The 20,179-nt window shown below is 49.9% G+C and overlaps 3 protein-coding genes across 5 annotated transcripts; all 3 read left to right on the forward strand.

Moving 5' to 3' along the window:
• The first annotated feature begins 3,842 nt into the window (after positions 1-3,842).
• On the forward strand, positions 3,843-8,580 carry UFC1 (ubiquitin-fold modifier conjugating enzyme 1). The gene is made up of 6 exons (XM_008533852.2): positions 3,843-4,944; positions 6,846-6,913; positions 7,154-7,217; positions 7,516-7,592; positions 7,842-7,932; positions 8,134-8,580. The coding sequence occupies exons 1-6, from the start codon at positions 4,822-4,824 to the stop codon at positions 8,212-8,214; spliced, it is 504 nt and encodes a 167-aa protein (XP_008532074.1). The 5' UTR covers positions 3,843-4,821; the 3' UTR covers positions 8,215-8,580.
• Positions 8,581-9,128: 548 nt separating this feature from the next.
• On the forward strand, positions 9,129-15,533 carry USP21 (ubiquitin specific peptidase 21). Of its 2 annotated transcripts, none has more exons than XM_008533853.2 (13): positions 9,129-9,392; positions 10,208-10,828; positions 11,626-11,685; positions 11,858-11,978; positions 12,202-12,313; positions 12,506-12,661; positions 13,142-13,206; positions 13,462-13,565; positions 13,750-13,836; positions 14,121-14,199; positions 14,628-14,735; positions 14,837-14,951; positions 15,165-15,533. In XM_008533853.2, the coding sequence occupies exons 2-13, from the start codon at positions 10,229-10,231 to the stop codon at positions 15,253-15,255; spliced, it is 1,698 nt and encodes a 565-aa protein (XP_008532075.1). In that variant the 5' UTR covers positions 9,129-9,392; positions 10,208-10,228; the 3' UTR covers positions 15,256-15,533. The 2 variants fall into 2 exon arrangements, with proteins under 2 accessions (XP_008532075.1, XP_070464428.1); XM_070608327.1 differs by having other exon boundaries at positions 9,198-9,714.
• A 362-nt stretch (positions 15,534-15,895) lies between these two features.
• On the forward strand, positions 15,896-20,152 carry PPOX (protoporphyrinogen oxidase). 2 transcript variants are annotated; one of them, XM_008533855.2, is made up of 13 exons: positions 15,896-16,456; positions 16,729-16,823; positions 16,980-17,114; positions 17,246-17,361; positions 17,543-17,675; positions 17,954-18,098; positions 18,208-18,398; positions 18,853-18,913; positions 19,096-19,214; positions 19,290-19,400; positions 19,501-19,650; positions 19,796-19,838; positions 19,923-20,152. In XM_008533855.2, exons 2-13 carry the CDS (start codon positions 16,737-16,739, stop codon positions 20,063-20,065), a joined length of 1,434 nt encoding a protein of 477 aa, XP_008532077.1. In that variant the 5' UTR covers positions 15,896-16,456; positions 16,729-16,736; the 3' UTR covers positions 20,066-20,152. The 2 variants fall into 2 exon arrangements, with proteins under 2 accessions (XP_008532077.1, XP_008532076.1); XM_008533854.2 differs by having other exon boundaries at positions 16,272-16,555.
• Positions 20,153-20,179: the final 27 nt, after the last annotated feature.

The following is a 20,179-nucleotide window of genomic DNA, read 5'->3' on the forward strand; positions in this document are numbered from 1 at the left end:
AGGAATGGGGTAAGAGGGAGAGTTACGTTACACTCTATATCCTTTTGCACCTTTTGAGTTTTGAGCAGGTGCATGGGTTACCTATTCAAAAATAAATATTTTAAAACCACATGTACGTAAAATTTTGTGTTCTGATTTTATAATTTATTTTATAAATATTTCCATATGGCATATTGCATAGAATTAATATTGTAACATTAATGGTTTCTAGGAGCTTTTTTCCTGTTATAAATAATGATCTGGATATTTGCTATTATTAATATAATACTATATTCCCTCATGCCTTCCTGCCTTACACACGCTCTTCTGTCTGCCTAGAATGCTATACTTCCCCTGCTCTCTCCTTGCCTGCATGTTCAATGGACCCATCCTAAGAGTTCCAGTTCAAATGCTATCAGCCTTACCCAATTCTCTCAGGCATACTTACTCAGACAGTACTTAGTATACTTCCAGAATAGAGATTTCTTATTTTATATTCATTCCCTGCATATTAGTTTCTCCTCCCCAAAGACTGTGTCTTTTTGTCTTTATTAACCAAATTCTCTGGCACTCCCAACCGTTGCCCAGATCTTACTAGCTAGTAGGTAGAGGTGAAGTCACATTATCAGTTAAACTCGGAGTCCATAGTTCCACCCTATGGGTGATACCAACACCTCAGAGGGTCCTGTGCACACTTCAGCCCATTCCAGGGAGGGGGCTGGTTGTCTCATATGTGTTCCTGCAGCTCTGCTGTGCTTGGTTTAGAACCATCAGTCTCTCTTTGTGTTTTCAGAAACACAGTTTCACTACTGATTGTTGTCTGCCCTTTTAGGGCCATCCATAGGCCCCTGCCACCATCTCCAACCCCTCAGATCCCTGATGCTAGTTTCACATTGGCCTGGAAATGGTGGAAAGGCATATCAGTTGGTTAAGGATGTGATCTCTAAAGTCGGACTGTGCTTGGGATTGAATTCCAGTTCTACCATTTACTGGCTGTGTGATATAGGGCTTTCTTTCATTTGACCTGATTGTTTCTCAAATGTAATGCCTCAAAATTTGTTTCTTCAAAGGTAAATGGAGATAATGAGAGTACCTATCTTAAGCTTGTTGCCAGAATTAAAGGAGCTAATTTTGTAAAACGTTTAGGACAGTGTCTAGCACATAGTAAGCACAGTTACTTTTTATCATTCTCTTTACCAAGTTCTAACTGTGGACCCAATTCTCCACAGCATAACAGAGACCAAGTTATAATTTACAATAGTTCTTTCCTGAAGTCTCCAGAATAATTAAAGGCAATAGCAAAAGAGAACATTTTCCAAAACTGGCTACGCATCTACACTGATCCTCTATAGGGTGGCTCCCTCCCTGTGGTAGAGCTAGCATTTTCCTCACCATTCTGAGGTATCTTCCAGCACACTGGAGTCCAGACCAACCCCTTAAAGACCAGAGGGAGGAAAATTTTCAATTCCTTCCATAATCCAAGGTTTATTTCCCTGATCTGATATTTATTTCTCCTTCTGTCCTCTGCGAGCTACCTTTTCCCCTGATGACTGACAATCGGACTTTCAACTACTTTCAGGGGCTCCCCCTGTGCCCAACTGTACTATCCCATCGAAACAATGGTCCAACATCAGTGCATTTCCCAGAATTGAGTTATCCAATCAATCCTGCCCAATTCCTTTTTATAACTGTTTTAGGATAATTTCCATGAGGGAAAGGACTCTGCCTGCCTTGTGCACGACATATTTCCAGTGCCTGGATGTAGTAGGGACTCCATAAACATTTGCTCAGGAATGAGTTCTTCCTTTGAAAAAAAATGAAGTTCAGGCCTACACACTCTTCTTTATCTTAGCTTCTGATCTCTTGTGAGAATTAATTAAAGCCCAGAATAAGCTAAATGCATAATTTAAAAATAAGCACTTCTCTAAAAGAAATATACTCTACAGAGATGCAACTATGTGTACAATAGAGACAGCCTTATGTTTACAATAGAGACAGCCCTTTGTATTATCATACATATTATGAGCTTTGCTTTGCTATGTCTAATAAGGTGATTTTCCAAAACAATGCCAGAAAAGTAAAATGCAGATTTAAAAAGACAGCTTTTCTGGTGCTTACCTTACCCATCAAGATATTCATTTATTTTAAAAATATTGATTGATCACTTACTTCGTGCCAGGCATTACAGCATTAGGTTTTAGAAATACGGCAATGAACAAGATAGACACACAGTCCCTACCTTGAGCTTCCAGTCTTTCAAGACAAATAATTAATAAAGTGTGACGAGTGGTTACCATAGGAGAAGTATTCTAAGGAATAGAGGTCTTGTGCCTGCACTTGAATGAGAGCAGCTCTGCAGTGATCATTTCTGTATCTTGAGATTCCAAGTAAGATTTTGTTTATAAACCTGGCTCCACTACTAAAAACAGTTCGAAAATTACTGCCATATATTTTATCTGAATTTCATCCTGAAAGCCTGTTATGTGAATGAATGAAAAGACATTGTATATATAGTTACCACAACCTTATAAAGATTACTATCCTCCTTCTATAGGTGAGAAATGCATTTCACAAAGTTAAAGTAACTCTCCAAAGTCTTCCTCCCTCCCAACTTTATTGAGGAATACTTGACAAATACAATTGTATATATTTAAAGTGATGATTTGATATACATGTACATGTGTATCATATACATATACACGTGAAGATTTTTTAAAGATTTTATTGTTTTTCCTTTTTCTCCCCAAAGCCCCTCAGTACATAGTTGTATATTCTTTGTTGTGGGTCCTTCTAGTTGTGGCATGTGGGATGCCGCCTCAGCATGGTTTGATGAGCAGTGAGTGCCATGTCTGCGCCGAGGATTCGAATCAATGAAACACTGGGCCGCCTGCAGCACAGCGCGAGAACTTAACCACTCGGCCACGGGACCAGCCTCTAAAGATTTTATATACATATACACTGTGTAATGATTACCAAGATCAGGATAATTAACACATCAATCACCTTGAGTAGTTAACTCTTTTGTGTGTGTGTGTGTGTGTGTGTGTGTGTGTGTGTGGTGAGAATGCTTAAGATCTACTCTCAGATGGGACTGGCCCGGTGGCCGAGTGGTTAAGTTCATGTGCTGCACTGTGGCAACCCAGGGTTTTGCCAGTTCGAATCCTGGGCATGGACATGACACCACTCATCAAGCCATGCTGAGGCGGCGTCCCACATGCCCCAACTAGAAGGACCCACAACTAAAAATACACAACTATGTACCAAGGGGCTTTGGGGAGAAAAAGGAAGAAAATAAAATCTTTAAAAAAAAAACTACTCTCAGCAACTTTCAAATATACAATATTGTATTATTAACTGTAGTCACTATGCTGTACATTAGATCTTCAGAATTTATTCTTATAACTGAAAGTTTGTATCCTTTGGCCTTCATTTTCCCATTTCCCCCTCCCCGCATCTCCAAAGTCTTTTGATGATTAAATCAAATAAGTCTCATTCCAGATCTCTGCACTCTGTACCACACCACAGTGCCTACACCCAAAAGGAAATAAATATTTCCCCTAGGAGAGAGATCTCTAGTGAGATATTACAAAGCTTTGTCTGAGCCTTATCCAGTATCCAATACTTTTAAAAAATACATAGCATGCTAAAAAAAAGACAAAAACCACATCATCGTCTCAATGGAAAAAAAATTGGAAAAATAATCCAACATTCATTCATGATAAAAGCCCTCAACGCTAGGAATAGAAGGGAACTTCCTTAACCTGATAAAGAGCATCCATGAAAAGCCAAAAGCTATCATCATACTTAATGAAGAAAGGCAATGCTTTCACCCCTCAAATCAGAATAAGGCAAGGATGTTTGCTCTCAACACTTTTATTCAACATTGTATTGGACGTTTCAGCCATTAGAAATCAAGATATAGCATGCTTATCAAATTTGTAGATGGACTATAGAATTTGATGATTAATAGAATCTGATCCAAAATTACTGCCACAGGCTGGAACGATTAATGTTGCTCCATTACAAAATCTTATTATTGTACTCCGTTACAAAATATTAAATTAAGCCAAAATTAATGTATTTAGCGTTAAAAACCACTGAAAGATACAAAATTCTGCAAAAGGATTACCGGGTACCCACTCTGTGCCATGCACTAGAGATAGAGACATGATTCCTTCCTAGATGAGTTAATTCCAGACGCCAAAATGTCTAGGCCAGACTAAAGCAAGTCTTCCTGTGACCTCTAAACTCCTTTGACACTTAAGAATTCTCTAATTCGATTGTGTTAATTCTTCAGGACCAAGACTATATACTATACTTTGATTCTCCATGGATTCCAATAATTATCAGAAGTACAATACCCTTTCATTGTATGGCTTCATTGGCCTCTGCTAACTCAGCCGGGCTTCACGGAAGCTAAGTAAGCTTATTCGAAGCGGAAACATGTGAATCGCGTGTTTTAGGAAGCCAGTGCCCAGAACAGTGCCTAGAACAACCTGAAATTCTAACGGCTTTCCAAGTCTGGGAAGGCGTACGGAATGGTTTTCTGAGGTTTCTTCTCTGAGCATGAGCGGAAGTTATCCTTGGAACAGTCTGCTTTTTTTTTTTAAACGACAGGTGCCATATTCAGGACAGAGCCGTCCGTTTCCATTCTGTTCTTCCTGTTGTACCCACAAACAGGTGACCAGGTAACAAATTTGTCTTTGTTAGACAATAACGATCGCATTCAAGGAAGTCTTCAGGAAGCGCAACTCCTCATCTTCCCATAGTAAAGATGGCGGCGCCTCCAATGTAAACTGCAGGTAATACCACTTCCTCATTTCTCCTGCGCCCTCGTCCAAGATGGCGGACGAGGCTACTCGGCGTGTAGTGTCTGAGATCCCGGTGCTGAAGACTAACGCCGGACCTCGAGATCGGGAGTTGTGGGTGCAGCGACTCAAGGAGGAATATCAGTCTCTTATCCGGGTCAGTTATGCTTCCGCGGCCGACCGCGTCGCAAAAGGGTTGGGGGTAATCAGGTGTCCTTACGAATAGGCTCCGTGTGGAAGCCGCTTCCGGTTTTAAAGTTTAACTCCCAAAATCATAGAAATTGGACGATTGTAGGGCTGGGGGACGAGGGGAAAAGCAGGGGAGGAGGCAGAAGAGACTCAGTTTAGGAGCCGCAGTAGGGCTAGACTTTCGGGCTGAAAGCAGCAGTTATTCTAGGGATACGCCTCCCCAGAAGGTGACGTGTCCCTCTGGCACGAGGTGTGTGCTCTCTTGGATGAAGGGGTGGGGGTCAAAAGAAATTTCTGGGGCCCTAAGACCCGGTCTGTATCTCTCTGCTCCCTCCTTCACTCTTTCTGAGCGAGGAACACACGTTAGGGTTGAAAATTCAAGTAGGTCGTCGTTGCAGAGAGTTGAGGAGCTGAGCTCACAGGAGCGAGCCGTGTTCTCAATCTCCCTTCTGTGGACAAAGAAGAAAGGTTTCCTTCTTTGCAGTGGTCTCTGTCTGTTTGAAAGGCCAGCAGCTCTCCTACTATGTATTCATATTCACTAAAAAAAAAAAAAAAAAAAAAAAAAAAGATGTTGTAGACCTAGTCTTAGGAAGGGGATCCCAAGCCGAATAAGATGGAGCCTACTGACATAGACAGAAACAGATCATTATAACACATTATTTAAGTGGAGAGAGACAGGGAGAGGAAGACAGAGAAATTGCTAGGATGTTTTGAAGTAAGAGGTGAGATACTTAATCCAGCTTGGGTTTAGTCGAAGAAGCCTTCCTAGAAGAGGCAATGCTTGAGCTGAGACTTAAAGGGTAAACATAAGTTGCTCTGATACAACGTGAGGGTAAGAGAAGAACATCCAAGGCAAAGGGAACAGCATGAAAAAGGCATAGAAGCTAGAAATACCATAACGTGTATGAAGAATCACAAATAGTTCAGAGTTGCTAGAGCATCAAATGTATGGCAGGGAGTGGTAGGCAAGGCTTGAGAGAGAGGTTTGAGCACTTGAATTTTGTCTTGGAGGCATTGGGATATCTTTAAAGAATTTTAAGCTGAGGAATAACATGGTCAGATTTGGGTTTAGATCAATCACAGTGGCAGTAGAGAGGAAAACAATTGACAAGGATAAGATTGAAGGTAGGAGACAAGTTAGGAGGCTGACATTAGCCCAGGTGAAAGAAAGATAGTGAAACTCAGCAGTTATCGTGAGGATAGAGAGGAGAGAGAGATTTGAAGAATATTCAGAAGATAAAATCAGCAGGACATCGTGAAGGATTGGTGAAGTAGAGTAAAGAAGAGAGAGGGGCAAGGATGATTCCCAGGTTTTGGGCTTGAGTGACTGAGTGAATGTTAATACTGCCACCTGAGATTGATGAGTGGAGAAATGAGTCTGAAGGATCAGGAGGAAATGCTGAGTTTGAGGTACCTGTGAAACGAAGGTAGAAATTTCAATATGTAGTTGGATACTGGAGTCTTGAAGCTCTGAGAAAAAATCTGGGTTAAAGATAAAGATTTGGAAGTCATCAGCATGTGGGTGCTAGCCAAAACTAGGACTATCTGAGGTCCTTTAGAGAGGGAATCTGTGATAAAATGAGTTTGGGCTGAGAGCAGACACTATCAGAAGTGAGAAGAGAACCCAGGCGATATCATCAAATCTTTTGTGCATGCTAAATTGAGTGGAACCCAAACATTCTGTTCTCATCTTTGGGCAAATCCACTACTTATCAGCATAGCTTTATCTTCGGTTTTGCTTAACTCAAAAAAGTTGGGTAAACTTTTTTTTCTTACCCTGAGAAAAAGTAATCACACTTTTCTTCTGAGGGAGAAGAGACTGCCCTTGGCCCCAAATCCTTCCTCAAAGACCTCATTCTCTGCTTTTAGTATGTGGAGAACAACAAGAATGCGGACAATGATTGGTTCCGACTGGAGTCCAACAAGGAGGGGACTCGGTAGGCAGACCGTCTTGGGAGGTTTGGGGGTGGGAATGTTAGATGGCTTGAGCATTTTGGTGTCCCAAAGCCCACTGCCAGGCCTTCCCTGCCTGATAGTAGCTGTCTCCGCTCCCACAGCTCCAGAGTTCTCCAGTTCCCATCCCATGAGTCTCCCAGGCTGGCTACCTAAACAAAGAAGGTGTCATTTGAGTATAAGAAGAACGGGCAAATTGCACTGAGGTTCGGTCTTTGTTACAGGTGGTTTGGAAAGTGCTGGTACATCCATGACCTCCTCAAATATGAGTTTGACATCGAGTTTGACGTGAGTAGGATGGAGTGGGAAATATAGAGGTTAGTAGAAGGGGAGGGATTAAGTGATTGCTAACAAGCTAACCTTTCTTGGAGGAACCAACAACAACTTTTAAAATGGGAGGGAAAAGCTGAGGTTTGAGGCAAGCATAGGTTACAGTTACTCATCTCCATGTCCAGAATTCTGGTGTGTACTTGCTGCTTAGGGAGTTTGCCAAACATTTCAGTTGAATCAAGAAATGCGTGGGTCTGATTCGATTCGTTCCTTTCTATCCTGATTCTGTTTTATTAAGGCTTTATAATTCCTCCAGATTCCTATCACATATCCCACTACTGCTCCAGAAATTGCTGTCCCTGAACTGGATGGAAAAACGGCAAAGATGTACAGGTAGGACTGAATAGGAGATGGGAAAAGGTCAAAGAAGGCCTTAGGGAAGAACTCTGGGAGGCAGGAATTTTCCCAGAGTCTGCTGACCCAGAGGAGCTCCATACCGCCCTCTGCCAAGCCTGGGCAAAGTACTTAGCAGACCTTGTTCTCAATTCTCATTACAGTATTTTTCCTGTGTTCCCAAGAGGCTGCTATGCTATACGGTAAACCTTGCGTGTCAACACCTTCTTCCCCTTGTCCCTCTCATAGGGGTGGCAAAATATGCCTGACAGATCACTTTAAGCCTTTGTGGGCCAGGAACGTGCCCAAGTTTGGATTAGCTCATCTCATGGCTCTGGGGGTAAGTTTGGGGTATTTGGTATTTAAGGGGGGGAGGGGCTAGGCCCTGAGTGGTATAAGAAAATATCTGAGAGTAAACAAAGAATAACAGTGTTTTCCTTTGGGCATGTTCCCCTAGAATCTCTCTAAGAAGGGGCTTCTGATGAAATAAGAGGCATCGACTGGGTGGTAGTAATCTCACAGGGTCTCCCTTGTGTTGCAGCTGGGTCCATGGCTGGCAGTCGAAATCCCGGATCTGATTCAGAAGGGTGTGATTCAGCATAAAGAGAAATGCAACCAATGAAGGATCAAGCCACTGAGGCAGGACAGAGGGAACTTTGATAGTCTACGTTCCTGTTTTCCTGTACATTACTCTTCTTACTCATCTAACTGCTTCCCCCCACATCCATTCACCCGTAATTGTTATGAAGTGGCTGCAGCAGGCCTTGCTCGGGGGGAAAAAAACAACAACGGTATTGCTACTGAATTTCTAAGTTAGGCTACACGGGGAGGGGAAAGACTGGGGCTTGGGAAAACCGAAAGGCAATTTATATCCCTTTCCCAGGTGGAGCAATGTGAGATCCTGGAGGGATAGGGGGTGACTGAAAGTGGGTACATAGTCTTGTTGGTTTCTGAAGATAACTCGTCAATAAAAGCTGCTTCCTCTGGTGGTCTGTGGTTCTCATTGGTGGCTATTAAAGAGGGTGAGCACGTTAAAGGTGAGCAGGCGAAGACCCAAGGCACATGTACAACTACACTAGTTTGGGAGAGAGGGGAAAATGGAGGATGCTCTGGTGAGGAGCTGGGGAATGAAATCTTGACTGCTCTCCCTGCTGCTGGGATCTGCCCCTGTCCTGTAGCAGGGAGCTTACTGCTTTGGCCTGCAAGGTGCCTGAGGAATGGTTTTGCAGGGCCAGCATCCCCGCCCTCCAGGGATCTTCCCATCCCTATGTGGAGTGCTGGATGCTTCCCCAGAGGTCTGCTGACTGGACCCAGGCCCTGCAGCTTCTCACACTCGACCCCTGCTCCATGGGAAGGATCTGTGCTGCAAGCCTGGGGGCCATACTATGATTGTCAGAGCTACATCGCTACGGGCACCCTGTACTTCAGGAACTTGCTTTGGAGCAATGGTTTAAAGAAATCCTGGGCAGGGCTGGGAAGCGGCTGTCCTAAAGTTGGCTACGTTTCCATGGTGTCGGCGGTGAAGCTAAGGGGGCGGGTTCACGCAAGCGCCAAGCAAGCGGGTGGGTGGATTCCCAGTGTGGCTGCGCAGGCGCCGTGAGAGACGGTGAAGCCGGTGACCGGTGGCCGGGCGGGACCAACAAAGATGGCGGCGGCCCCTGCGGCGGGAGAGATCTGGGCGATAGCTGCGGCTAAAGCTGCAGCCGGGCCCGCGGGGGAGCTGCACGGGGGTGGTAGGGGGTGGCCCTGAGCTGAGGCCTGGTCCCGGCTGGCCTCCCCCGCCGCCTCACCGGGGGACAGGTACAAGCCGGGGCGCTATGGCGTGGGGGGCCGAGGGAAGACTGCTCCAAACCCGAGGGGACGCCCTCTACAAAGGCAGAAGCGCGGGGGACCCAGCAGGCCTGGGAGAACTGGGCTGGAGAGACAGCATCCAGGGACCGCGGGGAATACGCCGCTGGACCCCGTAGCCAATCAGCGGCCTCGGCCTTTCTGCCCTCGAGGGGGGCGGTCCCGGCTAAAGCCCTGCTGTGGTGGGAGACGTGCAGAGATAAGGGGCCAGGAGTTGTTTGTCCTCCCTCCCTGCTACTGCCCCTGAGCCCCGAAACCACGTTGGAACTCAAAGGTGGGGGAGGGAGTGGTTCGCAAGTCACCCATTTAGTCTGCTTCATTTGCAGCTCGGGGCGGGGGGCAGGGTTTTGAGGGTGGAATGCTGTCTTTTGGACGGCTGTTCTTGCATCCACACCCCCTTTTGGCCAGACGTCTTAAGTGACCCAGGGCACATCCCACTTGACTAGCCAGGTATGGGGGCCCTTGTCATGAGCGTTTAAGATTATAGACAGCCAAGATAGGGACTATCATTGGCTTTTCAGTAAAGATGTATTCTGCACAAAGGGGATGAGGAATATAGAGTCAAAGCCAGGGGTGGCTATCTTTCATTCATTTATTTACTCAATGGACACTAAGTATTTACTTTGTGCCAAACGCTATGCTAGGTACTGGGGATACAATGATATGATAGACATGGTCGTGCCCTCAGTACCTGTAGAAGCTAATATGGTAGCCTAGGTTCTTACCACTCTCCATATTCAAATGCTGACCTTCTCTTCTCCTCCCAGGTCCAGCCTGTGGTGTCCACGATGCCCCAGGCCTCTGAGCATCGCCTGGGCCGGACCCGAGAGCCACCTCTTAATGTCCAGCCCAGAGTGGGATCCAAACTATCATTTGCTCCCCGGGCCCGCAGCAAGGAGCGCCGAAACCCAGCCCCTGGGCCGAACCCCATGTTACGACCTCTGCCTCCCCGGCCAGGTCCTCCTGAGGAACGGCTCAAGAAACTGGAGCTGGGACGAGGACGGACCTCAGGCCCTCGTCCCAGAGGCCCTCTTCGGGCAGATCATGGAGTTCCCCTTCCTGGCTCACCACCCCCAACTGTGGCTCTGCCTGTCCCATCTAGGACCAACCTAACCCGTTCCAAGTCTGTGAGCAGTGGAGACTTGCGTCCAATGGGGATTGCCTTGGGAGGGCATCGTGGTGCCGCAGAGCTAGGGGCTGCACTGAGCCGCTTGGCACTCCGACCTGAACCACCCATCTTGAGACGTAGCACCTCTCTCCGCCGCCTTGGGGGCTTTCCTGGGCCCCCTACCTTGCTCAGCATACGGACGGAGCCCCCTGCTTCCCATGGCTCCTTCCATGTGATATCTGGCCGGCCCTCTGAGCCTTTCTACTTCGATGACAAGATGGTGAGGACTTGCCAGCACACGTGGCCTTCCACGCCCGTGTTCCTCCATGCCTCCAGTTTTCTTGCCATTGTATGGCTTTCCTTTCCCCCTTTTCTCCAAGTTTCTTTTTCAACCCCTTATTACAGCAGCCTGGACTCTCCTCTTCCTTGCTTAAGTACCCTTGAGCCTCACAGACCCTGTTTGGAGTTGTCTGTGACTTCCCAGCATGGTGTACCATTTCGGTCCCCAGGGAATTAACCTAGCCATTTGGAATTCTTCTTTGGGTCTCCAGGCCCTTACTTTCCCTTGCTGTACCTTCTCTCCTAGGACGCTGCCTAGGCCTAATTAATCTCTGGAGCAGAAGAGGGGCGGGCTCAGAACATCTGAGCTAGTGTGGTTGCCCATTTCCCGAGCTAAGTGAGCTAGGCTGGTTGCAGTTGGAGCCATCAGGAAAGAGTGCAGGAAGAGGCCACGGGGGCAGGAGGGGGTCTTGGGGGCAGCAAGGTGGGGGTGGGGAGCAGCTGGGCAACCATGCCAGTGCTTGGGGAGTTGCCCCAGGAGCTGCAACGCCGGCTAACCGGGCAGAGGAGTAAGTGGGGGACAGGTGGGAGAGCCATGGCTGAGTCCGTGGTACACTCAGCTGTGATGGGCTTACTGCTCATGGCCAGTGAGGTAGGGAGACCCCAATACCCAGTGAGGGGAAGAGGGTGGAGTTTGGGGTGAAGTAGGTGGGGGAGGCAGTGGGCAGCATGCTGTTGCAAGGTTAAAGTGCTAGGTGGGATATATGGGAACCTGCTGACTGTACTCCGACCTTCCAGGCTCACCACACACTGCTCCTGGGCTCTGGTCATGTTGGCCTCCGAAATCTGGGAAACACGGTGAGAACCACTCCCTTGTCCTTCCTCTCTAACAGGAATGTAAAATAGTGCTGGGGGCAGGGGGAACCTGCCGACTTGGGGAAGGTGTGGGAAAGAAGAGCACTGAAGCTCTCCTAAGGCTTCCTGGGCACTGGTCTGGAGAGATAATGGCAGTGTCTCTCCTGCTCCCCAGTGCTTCCTGAATGCTGTGCTGCAGTGTTTGAGCAGCACTCGGCCTCTTCGGGACTTCTGTCTGCGAAGGGACTTCCGGCAAGAGGTGCCTGGAGGGGGCCGAGCCCAAGAGCTCACTGAAGGTGGGGCGACAACTCCTACTCCCCCCTTTCAAGTCCGCTTTTCCCCAACCCCTTGCAGGTCCATCTGCCAGTGTTAGTGGCCCCAACCCTTAAGTCTGGCAGTTGTATCTGTTTTTCCCAGTACCTGCTTTCCTAGAGGTTGTTGTCCACCCTCTGAGCCTCCTCTTGCTTGCCTCTTCCAGTCATTAACCTTTGTTTCCCTTCTCCACTCCCACTCCAATAGCCTTTGCAGATGTGATTGGTGCCCTGTGGCACCCTGACTCCTGCGAAGCTGTGAATCCTACTCGATTCCGCGCTGTCTTCCAGAAATATGTTCCCTCCTTCTCTGGATACAGGTGAGAGAGCTGAAGTGTACAGGATTTCTCTCTGGCCATTGTGTGGGGGTAGAGCCAAGCAGGGGCCCTGGCAACATTGTTCTGAGCCTCGAGATGTTCTTCATCCAGGAAGTGCGGGCTGACGTCTAGGTAGGGGATAGTGTCTGTGGACTAGGCAGGGGCCAGTTGCCCATACTCTTTGTCTGGCTGTAGCCAGCAGGATGCCCAAGAGTTCCTGAAGCTCCTCATGGAGCGGCTGCACCTTGAAATCAACCGACGAGGCCGCCGGGCTCCACCAATCTTGGCCAACAGTCCAGCTCCCTCTCCACCCCGCCGCGGAGGGGCTCTGCTAGAAGAACCTGAGTTAAGGTGAGGTCACTCTTCCTCCCGCTTCTCCCAAGTAGTTTATCAGCAGCATTCATCCTTCACAGAACTGAGCTAGTCAAGATTGAGGAGGTAGGGTCTAGGGAAGTGCTTAGCCTAGAAAATGGTCTGAGAAACAGTGCATAACTAGGAGGAAGTCAGGAGGAAGGAGGCTAAAGGGTCAGAGGGAGGCAGGGGATAGTGCTAGGGTGTCACCATTTTGAGGGAGGGGAGGATAATTAATTTACAATCAGGTACATAAGGGTTTGAGGCCAGGCGTCTGCATGCCGTCTTCCTTTTCCTCTCACCTTGGATTCGCCCAGAAAGTCCTCTGAAGCATTGCTCCTTTGACTCTTCCTTGAAATTTAGAGAAGGAGCTGGGGTGTGGATGGGGTACAGAGGTCTGTGGATCAGTTCAGTGGTGTTGGGGGGCCCAGTGTTCCTGCTGTCTCATGGGTGCTCCCCACTTCCCTTGATCTGTGGTAGTGATGATGACCGAGCCAACCTAATGTGGAAGCGTTACCTGGAGCGAGAGGACAGCAAGATTGTGGGTATGGAATGGGGCAAAACATTCGGGGAAAATTAGTGTGTGGGGTTGCACCCTTGGGAGAAAAAATTGCTGCTGTCAAGGGGTGTGAGAACAAGACTAGATGATGAAAATGTGGAAAAGGTGTGAGGGATTTGTTAGGCGTGTTGGTGGTGGGAAAGGAAGGGTCAGGCAGAGGGGTGGGAAGAGGTGGGAATCCAAGGAAGCATCTCAGGCATCCCACAGTAACTGTTTCTCCTGCCCCTTTGCTTCTATCTAGACCTGTTTGTGGGCCAGTTGAAAAGTTGTCTCAAGTGCCAGGCCTGTGGGTATCGCTCCACGACCTTCGAGGTTTTTTGTGACCTGTCCCTGCCCATCCCCAAGGTGGGATTCCAGAGGATTCCAGGGGTGGATGGGATATGGGTTCTGCGACCCAATCCTACCCACCCCCAGAGTGTGGGAGGGAACCCTGTGGGTCTCTGGAGCAGAATTGAATCCTGGGTTGATTGAGAAGAATTGGAAAAACAAATTCAGAACATGCTGACCCTTCATTCCTCTTTCCCCCCAGAAAGGATTTGCTGGGGGCAAGGTGTCTCTGCGGGATTGTTTCAGCCTTTTCACCAAGGAAGAAGAGCTAGAATCGGAGAATGCCCCAGTATGTGGGGGTTCACAAGGGATATAGTAAGGGTGGGAGACATGGGAGGGGAGCTCCATATAGGTAAAAGGGGTTGCATGATGCCTTAGTATGGGGAAGAATAGTTATATATCTGGGTTTGTGTTGGAGTCTGACATATCCTGGTACTCCTAGGGCAAAGAGGGAGTGGTCCAGAGGATACAGAAGTATTGGGGAGAATAGTAAGTTGTTGTGTGAGTCAGGGTGTTGGAAAACCAATTGAGGTGAGGAGCACCTTAACCAAACATTATTTGACATTTTTTCAGGTGTGTGACCGATGTCGGCAGAAAACACGAAGTACTAAAAAGTTGACAGTACAAAGATTCCCCCGAATCCTTGTGCTCCGTATCCTAATCTTCAAATTCTTATTTCTCCCATCCATTCTTTTTTCTTTCTTAATTTTTATTTTTTATTGCAGTAACATTGGATTATAACATTATTTAGCCCTCAGATATACATCGCAAAATACCTCGAACTCTGTGCAGATCACATGTTCACCACCCAAAAACTAATTATAATCCATCACCACACATGCGTGCCCAATCCCCCCTTGTGCCCTTCCCCGACCCCTCCCATCCATTCTTTTTCCTCATTCTCCATGTTTGCAGAGGCTGGACATTTGGGAATTGAATTTTCCGTAGGAAAAGCCTGCTACTCCACCTTTCCCTACCATGCTCCCAGTGTGTCTTCCGGGAGAAAAGTGGGCAGCATTCAAGACCCCGGTCCCCCTCAGAGGCCCTCTGCCTCCCTGATGCTCCTTAACCAGGGCTTAGATCTTAATCGATTTTCCGCCTCCCGAGGCTCCATCAAGAAAAGTTCAATAGGTGTAGACTTCCCACTGCAGCGACTGAGCCTAGGGGACTTCGCCAGTGACAAAGCTGGTGAGTCTGGTAGGGAAGGTCCTAAGGAGCCCCACCAGGGGGAGGGAGAGAGTGGGAGCTGGGCACAGCTCTGTAGAATTTAATCATCTCTAACCCTGCAGGAAGCCCCATCTATCAGCTGTATGCCCTTTGCAACCACTCGGGCAGCGTCCACTATGGCCACTACACAGCCCTGTGCCGGTGCCAGACTGGTTGGCATGTCTACAATGACTCTCGGTGAGAAGAGCCTCCTATTCAACTCCTGCCCCATTCCCACCGCAGCCCCTCACCCCTCTCCCTAATACAAAGCCCCAGGAGAATCCAGTGCCTGGTGAAAGGAGAGGTGGGGTCTCTCCTGATCTCTTCCTGTTTACAGTGAGGTTGATCTTGTGGGGAGAAGGGAATCTACAGGAATGATCACAGCCCTTTCCCCATCTGCCTTCTTCCTAGTGTCTCCCCTGTCAGTGAAAACCAGGTGGCATCCAGTGAAGGCTACGTGCTGTTCTACCAACTGATGCAGGAGCCACCCCGGTGCCTGTGACACCCCCTTTGAGCCTTGGCACCTGTGAAACCCTTTCAACACCCTTAAGCCCCAGGCTCCCCATTTACCTCAGAGACGTCTATTTTTGTGTCTTTTTAATCAGGGAGGGGGGAGGGGTGGTTGTAGCTCCCATTATTTTTTTTATTAAAAAGTACCCTTCCACTTGGAGGCTCCCTTGTCTCCCGGCCCCATGTACAGAGCTCCCCAAGCCCCTGCCCGTGTACAGCCCCCAGACCCTCTACAATCTCACTTTTTGTGAATAAATTTATTAAGAAAAAGTGATGTCATTTGTGTTAGTGCTCAGGGTGCGGAGATACAGAACTCGGCCGAATAGGAGTTTTCCTGGGACCCAGTTCCCTCTCTGAACAGATGGGGGTGCTCTCGGAGCCGGGTTGGGGTGGGGATGGCAGTGCCGGACAGGCTCATGTCAACGTTTGCCCAAAGCAGTGAAGGTTTCCGTTGGGAGGAAAAAAGGGAATGCAAACTTGAGACTTGTGAAGCTGCGGGGAAGCCTGGAACTAGAGTGCAGGCACCGGGGCGACGGGTCCTGCAGGCAAAGGGGCTGCCCCTCGAGGGCAAGGCACCCAAGGACCCCTGTTGACAAACACTGGGTACGTTGCTGGGCGGCCCTGGCTCCCGTAGGCCCAGGCTGTTGCTAACATCAAGGAGCTGTTTATGGAGCCGCCTCCCCACGGACCAGCTTCCAGTGTCCCTATCTACTCTCGCTACAACCAAAGCTCATGGGGCCTTCGCTCCAGGGTCCTCACCCTACCTAGGCCTGGGAAGCTTGAGCTGGGGAATGCTAAGCAGGATTCAGCTCTCACCGCCCCGGCCCGGCGGGGAGGGCAGCGCCAAATACCGCAGCTCACCCTAACCTGGCACGGAACGTGTTAACCTCCGGCTCTACGGAGCGGCCCCTGAAACCCGCGGTCCCTCCGCCTATGCTGGGGAGCCATGGCCAGCTCAGTGTTTTCATTGGTGAATGTGATCCGGGGCCTTCCAAGACCCACCAATCCAGAAGCAGGAAAGATAGGCTCGGGAGCGTGCCGCGAGAATAGAGTGGATGGAGCCTCGGAGAGGCCGAAAGGGTTGGGAGCGGAGGTGGCGACTCGGAGTCCTAGGCCTAGTGAGGCGTGGGAGGCAGAGCGCCCCAGAACTCAGGCGGCCAGTCGGCGCCCGGAACCCGGCGCCGGCAGATAGGGTGGGTGTGGCCCTTATCTGCCTCCCCGCGGAGCGCTGGGTGGACGAAGTCTTGAGACCTCTTTTTCTTTCTCCCTCATTTTCTCTCGTCCCTCTCGTGGTGAGTCCTGGGCCCTGGGCGGGCACCTCACCGTCCCACCGCCCCATTCTCTGGCTCTGCCTTTGTTTCCCCTAAAGCAGTGAGTGGCCGGGGCTGGAGCGTGGTACCGGCGGAGCTTCTGGAGAGCAGGGTGTCCCCCGCTCAGCCTGTCCCGATCGCTCCATCTCCCTCAGGCTTCCCAATGGGTCGGACCGTGGTCGTCCTGGGCGGAGGCATCAGCGGCTTGGCCGCGAGTTACCACCTGTGCCGGGCCCCTTGTCCACCCAAGGTGAGTGCCCCACTGTGCCCGAGGGAGCCTCCTTTAATACCCTTGTCCCGATTCTGGCAAAAGGTGGATCCTGGCCCGCGGGATCGCCGCTCCCTCCACACCCTTTACCCCTCCGCTGTAGGCGGTGCTGCAGTGGCCCCCTTGTTTCCCCACAAGGTGGTCCTGGTGGAGGGCAGCGAGCGTCTGGGAGGCTGGATCCGCTCAGTCCGAGGTCCAGATGGTGCTATCTTTGAACTTGGACCTCGAGGAATTCGGCCAGCGGGAGCTCTGGGAGCCCGGACCTTGCTCATGGTGAGAGGCTTGTGGAATGCCAGGAGAGGCTGCCAGGGGCCTTCACTAGAGGATAGACTTGAGGGGCGGGAGTATATTTGGTGATCAGTCCGTTCCTTAGTTTCTCCTCTTCCTGAGGATGTGTGGAGTAGGTTTCTGAGCTTGGCTTGGACTCAGAAGTGTTACCTGTCCGGGGAGACCATCCAGCTGCCCAGAACAGGTTCCTGTATGTAGGCGGTGCTCTGCACGCCCTGCCCTCTGGCCTCAGGTAATACTATCACCTGTTTACTGCACATTCTTCTACTGGGTCCCCAGCCTCACATTCCTTTCATTTTTCTCATCTCCCAGTTTGTCAGCCCTCCCCGCAAAAGGGGCCAAATGAATGGAAATGACCCGCTGGAGCTGGGGAGGTAAATCAGAGCTCCCTCCTCATGCTTTCTTCCATGCAGGGGGCTACTCCGCGCTTCACCTCCCTTCTCCAAACCGCTGCTCTGGGCGGGGCTGAGGGAGTTGATCACGCCCCCAGGCAAAGACCCTGATGAGACTGTGCACAGTTTTACCCAGCGCCGCCTTGGACCTGAGGTGACACTGCCCAGAGGCCCCAAATCCCTCCCCTCCTAAGCCAGCTGCAGAGCCCCCTGCTCAAACCTACTACCTAGGGGCTCTTCTGTATCATTTAGGAATGCCCTTTTCTTTTTATACCCAGTAGTCCCTAAAAGTCAGTGTTGGGGGTGATGTTATAATGGGACTGCTCCCCAACCCAAACCCTACCCCACCCCCATTCCCTACCAAGTAGGGGCAGTGGAAACCAGTCAGTGTAGCTTATTCCTTGGCCTCTCAGTCCCAGTCTCACCCTTAAGGTGGCGTCTCTAGCCATGGACAGTCTCTGCCGTGGAGTGTTTGCAGGCAACAGCCGTGAGCTCAGCATCAGGTCCTGCTTTCCCAGTCTCTTCCAAGCTGAGCAAACACATCGTTCCGTATTACTGGGGCTGCTGCTGGGGGCAGGTGAGGGGGGGATTGGTTCAAGGGGTGAAGATATTAAGGACTGCCAGAGTGAGGGACTAGAGGCAAGGGATGCTCTTTTATTGATTCTTCTCTGTTTCCTCCTCTGCAGGGCGGAGACCGCAGCCAGACTCAGCACTCATTCGCCAGGCCCGAGCCGAGCGCTGGAGCCAGTGGTCACTCCGTGGAGGACTGGAGAGGTTGCCCCAGGCCCTTAATACCCACCTGACTAGTAGGGGGGTCAGTGTTCTCAGAGGCCAGCCAGTGTGTGGGCTTAGCCTCCAGGCAGAAGGGCGCTGGAAGGTAAGAGAGCCCCCTGGAGTGTAATGAACCTGTGTGTTAGTTTTCGTCTTTGCCTAAATGTTTTAATCAGGCCAGGGCTGGCAGGACTGCAGTACCTCATTGTTTTCCTGTCCTAGAAGCAATTTAAATATGGGCTACCCCAGGTTCTTAGGCCTTAATCGTGGACCTTCCTCCAAGACCCTTAGGATCCAGGTCTGTAGATAGAGGTAGTGCTTATAAGTGGCTCAGAGATAGGGAAAGGAACAATCCAGCTCCACTGAACATTTCAGAGTGGCCACACTGGCCTCAGTCTGGCCCACTTCCTGAAGTAATGGGGGGTGATTTTTGTGCTGACTGCACACTTAATCTCTTCATCCTGGGTCAGCACCCAGTCTCTCCTGCCACTTGGGTGCCTTGGAAACTGAGGCAAAATTTCCACTATCTCTGTCTCTCACAAATGTTTTCATCCTCTCAGGTGTCTCTAGGGGACAGCAGCCTGGAGGCTGACCACATCATTAGTACTGTTCCAGCTTCAGGTAATGGGGTGGCGGCCTTCCCCTTCCCCAACCAGGGTGAGGCAAGCTGTAGCTTTCTGGGCCAGAAGGACCATACCATGCCCCTGAATTGGTCATCCCTATGGGAGGCTAATTCCAAGGAGAGTTGATTCAACTGTAGTGTGAATGCCTCCTAAAGTAGGCCTCTGCCTGCCCCCCTCCAGTGCTGAGCAAGCTACTCCCTGCTGAGGCTGCACCTCTGGCTCATGCCCTGAGTACCATCACTGCAGTATCTGTGGCGGTGGTGAATCTGCAGTACCGAGGAGCTCGTCTACCTGTCCAGGTGTGACACAGAGGAAGGGGAGACATGGGCTCAACAGGGACTCTTCCCACCTGACTGTTTCTTCCGTTTCTCCAGGGATTTGGACATTTGGTGCCATCCTCAGAAGACCCAGGCATCCTGGGAATTGTGTACGACTCAGTTGCTTTCCCTGAGCAGGATGGGAGCCCCCCTGGCCTCAGAGTGACTGTGAGAGGAAGCAGCTTTGTTCAGTAGGGGTTTCCCAAGGATCCCCCTGTGCCCCGGTATAGGTAAGGTCAGGCTTGTCAGTGCTATATTCCCTCCCTAGGTGATGCTGGGAGGTTCCTGGTTACAGACACTGGAAGCCAGGGGCTCTGTCTTATCTCGGGAGCTATTCCAACAGCAAGCACAGGAAGCAGCTGCCACACAATTAGGACTGAAGGAGCCACCAAGTCACTGCTTGGTCCATCTACACAAGGTGAGTTGGGATAAAGTCAGCCCACCCCCCCACCCCCACCCCCGCTGAAGGCCTTGAAGGCAGGGACTGGTATATTTGTCATTGTCCACCAAGACCCAGGATATCAATAATAAACTTTTCCCTGTATCTCCTCTTCCTTCCCCAGAACTGCATCCCCCAGTATACACTAGGCCACTGGCAAAAACTGGGTAAGTTGGGAAAGCAGCTGGGCTGAGGGAGGCCAATGAAATCAGACCCCCAACTGTAACTTTCCTTTTATCCTTTCTTTCCAGAGTCAGCTACCCAATTCCTGGCTGCTCAAAGGCTGCCCCTCACTCTGGCCGGAGCCTCCTATGAGGGGGTTGCTGTCAATGACTGTATAGAGAGTGGGCGCCAGGCAGCAGTCCGGGTCCTGGGCACAGAACCTAATAGCTAATAACCTAATAGCTAATAGCTCTCACTTCTTCCTGCCCCTGCTGGCAGGGATTCTCTCACTCATGAAAATAAAAGTCGCTGGAGCTTGGCTTGGTCTGGCTGTTCTGTCACCTTC

Source organism: Equus przewalskii, unplaced genomic scaffold, assembly GCF_037783145.1.
Source record: "Equus przewalskii isolate Varuska unplaced genomic scaffold, EquPr2 ChrUn-6, whole genome shotgun sequence".
NCBI classification, from domain to species: Eukaryota; Metazoa; Chordata; class Mammalia; order Perissodactyla; family Equidae; genus Equus; species Equus przewalskii.

Excerpts from the sequence above, each read along its gene's own strand:
- UFC1 (XM_008533852.2), top strand. The coding sequence starts at position 4,822 with ATGGCGGACGAGGCTACTCGGCGTGTAGTGTCTGAGATCCCGGTGCTG. Across the intron at positions 6,914-7,153 it reads TCCAACAAGGAGGGGACTCG|GTGGTTTGGAAAGTGCTGGT; the intron begins GTAGGCAGACCG and ends TCTTTGTTACAG. Across the intron at positions 7,933-8,133 it reads CTCATCTCATGGCTCTGGGG|CTGGGTCCATGGCTGGCAGT; the intron begins GTAAGTTTGGGG and ends CTTGTGTTGCAG.
- USP21 (XM_008533853.2), top strand. The coding sequence starts at position 10,229 with ATGCCCCAGGCCTCTGAGCATCGCCTGGGCCGGACCCGAGAGCCACCT. Across the intron at positions 11,979-12,201 it reads AGCCCAAGAGCTCACTGAAG|CCTTTGCAGATGTGATTGGT; the intron begins GTGGGGCGACAA and ends CCACTCCAATAG. Across the intron at positions 13,207-13,461 it reads AGAGGACAGCAAGATTGTGG|ACCTGTTTGTGGGCCAGTTG; the intron begins GTATGGAATGGG and ends GCTTCTATCTAG.
- PPOX (XM_008533855.2), top strand. The coding sequence starts at position 16,737 with ATGGGTCGGACCGTGGTCGTCCTGGGCGGAGGCATCAGCGGCTTGGCC. Across the intron at positions 17,362-17,542 it reads GCCCTGCCCTCTGGCCTCAG|GGGGCTACTCCGCGCTTCAC; the intron begins GTAATACTATCA and ends TCTTCCATGCAG. Across the intron at positions 19,839-19,922 it reads AGGCCACTGGCAAAAACTGG|AGTCAGCTACCCAATTCCTG; the intron begins GTAAGTTGGGAA and ends CTTTCTTTCCAG.